Raw genomic sequence first — 6,000 nt, 5'->3', positions numbered from 1 at the left:
GGATCTTGAGCAGAGGAAGGAGGGTCAAAAGCAAGCTCAAAGCCCTGGCCTTCATGAAAGTGAAGTCTGGCCTCTTCAAAGATCTTTGGCTCTTAGAAGGGCCCCCATGAATGCTGAGGGAGCTGGCAAGTGTTATTGCAAGGCCACTCTCAATAATCACAGAATCCCAGAATGTCAGGGGTTAGAAGGGACCTGGAAAGCTCATCCAGTGCAATCCCCCCATGGAGCAGGAACACCCAGCTGAGGTTCCACAGGAAGGTGTCCAGGTGGGTTTGAATGGCTGCAGAGAAGGAGACTCCACAACCTCCCTGGGCAGCCTGGGCCAGGCTCTGACACCCTCGCTGGGTACAAGTTTCTTCTCAAATTTAAGTGAAACCTCTTGTGTTTCAGTTTGAACCCATTGCCCCTTGTCCTATCACTGGTTGTCACCGAGAAGAGCCTGGCTCCATCCTCCTGACACTCACCCTTTACATATTTATAAACATTAATGAGGTTGCCCCTCAGTCTCCTCCAAAGTAAAGAGACCCAGCTCCTTCAGCATTTCAAGTTCTTCCATGTTATGAAGTGGGGTGGTAGGTGAGGCGGTCACAGTGGCTCTGGGGGTCATGGGCAACTGAGCAAAGGTCAGAAGATGGATGCTCAAGGTCTCTGGTCTGGGGGCTGATCCTGCCAGGGCCCCGTGGCTTTGGGTGACCGTTCTTGCTGGGGTCTCAGCTCCCGTTGCCGCCCCCACCAGCCGCCTTTCCCCCGCGGGGGCTGCTGCAGCCGCGCCGCCGGCGCTCGTTGTGCGAGCGGGGCCCTGCAGCCGGGAATTCGGTGCAAATCAGCGGCCGGGCCCCGCCTCTGCCCCGGCCGCTCCGTCTGCGCACCCGGCGGGCAGTCCGGACCCCCCTCCCCGCCGCTTCCCCCGCCCCCGGAGCGGCGGCAGCGGCGGCGGGAGGAGGCGGCGCCGGGCGGCGGGATGCAGTGCGAGGCCGGGCGGCGGGCGGGCGCGGCGGCGAGGGGCAGAGCCCGGCGGGCGGCGGGGCGGCCCCGCTCCCCGTGAAGAGGCGGCGCGGCAGGGCAGCGGCCGCCGCCATGCAGCCGTTGCACCGGGCCCCGGCGTTGCTGCTGCTTCTGGCCGCCGGTGAGTGGAGGCTGGTGGGGCGGGGGTCGCCGCCATCCCTGCGGGCTGGGGCGGGCTCGGCCGCCGGGACCCCCCGCGGCGGGGCTGGGCTGGGCGGTGCGGGGCAGCGGGCGGGGGTCGGTTCTTTCTGCGGGGCGCCCGGAGCACCGGGACCCCAGGTGGGGGGCGGGTCTGCCCCCCTCCCCTCCACCCTCAGCCCCGTGGATCCGCGGTGGGTCCAGTTCCCCGGGACAGCGAGACCTTCGCGGGAGGCCGGTCCGCATCACCCCCGCCCTCACAAGCACCGTTGACCCCCGGCTACCGGGACCCCCATCCCAGAGCTCTCCCCGGGTACCGAGACCCCCATCCCAGAGCTCTCCCCGGGTACCGAGACCCCCATCCCAGAGCTCTCCCCGGGTACCGGGACCCCCATCCCAGAGCTCTCCCCGGGTACCGGGACCCCCATCCCAGAGCTCTCCGCGGGTACCGGGCATTGGAGCGCCCGGTCCCTGCCCCGGGGGGTGACAGGTGACCCCCGGGCTCCCATCACAGGGGGTTGGATGCACGTGGCTTTTACTCTGCGGGGATGGGGGTTCACCCTGGGTCTCTGAGATGGGGTACGCGGTGCTGGGCCCTGTGGGGACCCCATAGCACCCACAGTGCTGGTGGGGCAGGGACAGGATGAATGTCACCCTGGACGGGGTGCGCTGATGCCGTGGCACTTCGGCACAGTGGACCACGCTGCGCTGCCCCAAAAACACCTTGTCTTGTATCGGTGGCTTCTCCTGGCATCGTAGTAATTTTGTGAACTACTGCAAAATTGGCACAAAGGAAGGGGGAACGACAAATTGTTCTGTGTTCCTCCGAGAGCTTCCTCTTGAAATTTGGAGGAGAGGTAGGGTGCCAGGGAAAGGCAATTAAGTGCAGGAATAATGACACTCAGAATAGTTATGAAGGCTCTGCTTCTATTTTTGAGCAGTCTGGGGAAATTTCCCAACAAAGGGATCTCCCCAAAGAACCGTGAGGCTGCGATTGCCCTCTCCCTCCCTACCCCCGTCGCTTTTATACAGGAATCTGGTTGGTGTGGAAGAGGAGTTTTGAACGGGGACATTTAAAGAGTGGGGGAGTCTTTGTCTTGAGTCATCCTGGCAGGGAGGGAAGGGCTGATTTCCCAACCAGTCGCTGTCTTCCAGCACGACCGAGCTGTGATACAGTGACATCCAGCCCCCTGGCACATCTCTCTTATTACTCCAGTCTCCCGAAAATATTCGTGGGGGAACGTGTCATTTGTGGAGCTGTATGTACGGTGACTCGCCCCTGTTGTCTGGGGCTCCCTAAAGAGACGGGATAAAGCCTTTTAGGTTTGGGAACAATAGTGAGCTTAAAGAGCAAAATGGATCAGAAAACCTGTTGGGGTTTTGTGCCAATACTCCATGGCACAGAAACAAGAAGCCTTTCCAGAGCCAGTTTTGTGGTTTCCTCCAGGCAGGTTGTCCCCATTAGGGAGAACCTCGGGCATGGCTGGCAAAGGTCCTTTAACCGCGTCTCAGCAAGAGAGCCGTGTCCCCAAATTCAACCAGAGCTCCATGTCCTCTACAGAGAAGGGCAAGGTGCGGGGAAGACCTGCCGTATTCCCACCCTGCAGATCTGCTGGTACCGTTGGCCCCATCCCCATCACTTGAGAGTCATAGTTGCTCTGTGGGGGAAGGAGATGGACCTTGTGGTGGTTTCAAAATCTGTTGGCTGAAGGGATCGAAGCTGATACTGATGTGCTGAGGGGAGGGTGCATTTCCTACTCTGCTGAGGCTGCTGGAAACTTTCTAGTGTTGCTGTCCAGCTGGTGATGATGCGGAGGATTTGGATGCGTGGCTTTCCCTGTGATCCTCTCTGCTGTCCCAGCGGGAGAGGTGTAGGGGTGGGAGGCGAGCGGCAGCTCCAGGGGACAGCTCAGTTCCTAATCTAGTGAAACTGGTAATCCTGGTGGTTGTGGCAGCCCTGGGGGGCTGGACTCAGTTGGCCGGGCATCTCTGGACACCTGGACTCTTATCAAGGCAGGAGGTCGGAAGCGGCAATGCAGACTGTTGGGAATTTAGAAATCAAGCTCCAGTTTGGTTAGTAGCTTTGCTCAGCTATTTAGGATCTGTTCCAGGTTGGAAGAATTCAGTGCACTCTGGCCTCGCTCCTCTGGTCCCAACAGGATGGGAATGGTTAAAACCTGAGAGCTGGAGGGACGGAGCGATTCCCGAGGCGGTGGAAAAGCATCCTTCCTGCATCCTTCTAAAGCATCCTTCCTTTGGAGACCTGCGGGCTGGGCTGAAATGGGACATGTCCCTCATCAGGGACCCACAGACCCGCAGGTCTGCTGGCAGAGCCTGGAAACATCTCTCCAGGTTCTAGGGTATCTGAGCCCCTTTGCAAGTGGGAAAATGATGTGGTTAAAAGCAGGGGGAGAAGGGAGGGAATGAGTCTCATCTCTCTTGTTGTCTCCCCAGGTGATTTCTGCATGCAGGCTATTTATTTTTTTTCCCTTCTGCCTGCTTAGAAGATTCCTTGTTAGCATTGTGTGAACGAGCCCAAGCTGAGGGAATATGAATCAGGATGGATGAATATTCCCTATAGTCAGTTTTTCCTTAGCCTCTTCAGTGCCATAAGGAAATGCTCATTTAATTATCGGCATCAGGGGTAGAAATAACTACATTAAGCCCTCCAGGGGAAGCTGCCGGCGACGAGCTGCAGATCAGAGCACACAAAAGTTCTTTTTCCGCTTGCTCGGCGTGGGAAGAGGCTTCGGCATTTTGTGGGCACCTGGGCGAGCGGCGGTGGCCGCGGCAGCCGTGCTGCGGGCCCTGGGGAGAGGAGCTGCCAGGAAGGTGCATCATGGCAGGCAGCTGGCGGCCGGGGAACTTGCTTCCAGTTCTCGCTGGCTATTGAACACGTAATCCCAAAAGAATGGAGAGAGGCGATTTGTCAGCCGCACGAGCTGAGCCTGCACAGAGGCAAAGCAAACACGTGCGTTGGTTTGTTCAAAGGGCCGGGGATGCTGGCAAGGAAGATACGGCCTCCTGGAGCTCGGATCGCCCCCCTGCTGTCCCCATGACTGGTTAAACCCTGTTGTGGTTACCAGGGTTTGGATGGACGCTCTTGTTTTGGGGATGGTTTTTTGTGATTGGGAAGCCAGCTTTGCAGCCATCCCCCTGCATGACAACCGCATCCGCTCTTGGCTCTTCCTCTCCTGCCTGATACCTTGTGAAGGTCGCCAGGACCCGTATGTGTGCCCCGGGACTACCGAATCTTTACAGGAGCTTTTTGGCCAAGGATGCACAATGTTGTTTGGAGATCCCTTGTGGGGATGAGACTGCTGAGACGTGCCAGCGTGTGGCAGGGTGGTCGTCACCGCTCTGCCGCAGGGCCTGGAGCAGAGTGTAACCCTTTTGTGCTCCATGTGGTGCCCAGTGAGTTTTAAAGATCTTTTGGGATGTAAAAGGTTTCTTTTATGTTTGACGGGCAACCACGGCTCGAGGGAAGTCCCTCCTATGTCTGCAGTAGCACTCGCTCTGCCTGGGCAGGGAGGCTTTGAAGATGAAGCAGCCACGAGCCTTTATTTGGTGTGCTGGAAATCAGAGCAAGTGCTGTAGGGTCTGCTGTCCAGGTCAGGACAGGATGAGAAGAAGCAGCAAAGGCCCAGCTAGAGGATTTTTCAGCAGACAGATGAAACGCTTTGGGCTTGCAAGAGGGCAAAGGAATCTGTGGGCTGTGGTTTTTCTCTTAGATCAGTGGCTTTCATGCTGTGGTCTGTTAACCCCTGGGGGGCTGTGGGCTGCTTTGAGGAGGCCTGTGAAAGGCAATTGGGGGAAGAAAACTCATTTCTGCTGTATGCAACTGCCTACCCAGTGCCGTTTCCCCAGGGACTGCATCTTCTTTCTGAGCTGGGAACTGCTGCTGTTGATAGTGAGAAGCATGGGGGAGAGCGGCCGTGGCAGAGGAAGGAGGTGTGAAGGCTCTGAGACGATCTGGGGAGGGTGTGAAGGCAAAAACGGTCTGGGAGACTGAAACCAAGCAAGACTGTGACTCCAGACATGAGTGGCTGAGTGAAGGGGGAAGGACAGACAGGCTTGTCCGAGTTGCTGTGACCTGCTTGCACAGAGTGTTCAGGCCCCTGGTGCACGTGTGCTGACAAAGGGCACATCTGCAGTTGTCTGCAATTATCTGCAGAAGTGGGTGCATCTTCTGGCAGTGCTTTGCTGTTTCCCGTGGTGTTTGAGCTCTCATTATGCTGCCTATAAAGATCTATGAAGGCTTAAAGATGCTGGGAGCTACTGTGTGCTCTAGGATCTTCCTCTGAAGAGCTGTCCCGTTGCAAGGACTTCTTCAGTTGTGCCTTGTTCGTCTTGTTGGTGTGGGTTGATAAGTGTATGTGCTCCCCACGGACCTGAGTGCTTTTCCCATCGCTTTGTAAAATGTACTGGGGCCACGGGAAGGGGGCTGGTTTTAGAGGGACACTGGGTGAGGGACCTGGCGGCACCGGAGGAGGATGATGGCAGTCTGATCTTGTTTTCTGAAGCCCTAATTGGAAATGATCTCGGGGATTAGAGTTGTGGCTGGATTTGGAAGTTCTAGTGCAGCGTGGGAGAGCAGCAATAAGGCCGTGTGGGAGCTGGACTGGGAGAGGTCTCGTGGGTGGAGCGTCCCGGATGGGTATGGTCCCTAACGCTGAAAGCACCGAAAGGACGTGTTCTAATAGGTGATCATCTCGTGTGCTTCCCTGCGCGAGCTGCTGCGGGTTGGGAGGGCAGAGACTCCAGGTGAGCGTGGGGGGATCAGCTTGGGCATCCCTCAGCTCAGCTACATATTCTTCTTTTCCCCCACTGCCTATGGTTGGGATCCTTTTTTGTTAT

General features: G+C 57.5%; 1 protein-coding gene across 1 annotated transcript in view; it reads left to right on the top strand.

Annotated features, from left to right (window-relative positions):
- The first annotated feature begins 712 nt into the window (after positions 1 to 712).
- PODXL2 (podocalyxin like 2) overlaps positions 713 to 6,000 on the top strand; it is a 30,478-nt gene continuing 25,190 nt past the window's right edge. Inside the window, exon 1 of the mRNA XM_065845490.2 lies at positions 713 to 1,126. Coding sequence (XP_065701562.1) covers positions 1,078 to 1,126 — 49 coding nt within the window. The 5' untranslated portion in view covers positions 713 to 1,077. The remainder of the gene's footprint in view (positions 1,127 to 6,000) is intronic.

The sequence above is a fragment of the Patagioenas fasciata genome, chromosome 10 (assembly GCF_037038585.1).
Source record: "Patagioenas fasciata isolate bPatFas1 chromosome 10, bPatFas1.hap1, whole genome shotgun sequence".
NCBI lineage: Eukaryota > Metazoa > Chordata > Aves > Columbiformes > Columbidae > Patagioenas > Patagioenas fasciata.
This window is presented reverse-complemented; position numbering and strand designations above follow the sequence as displayed.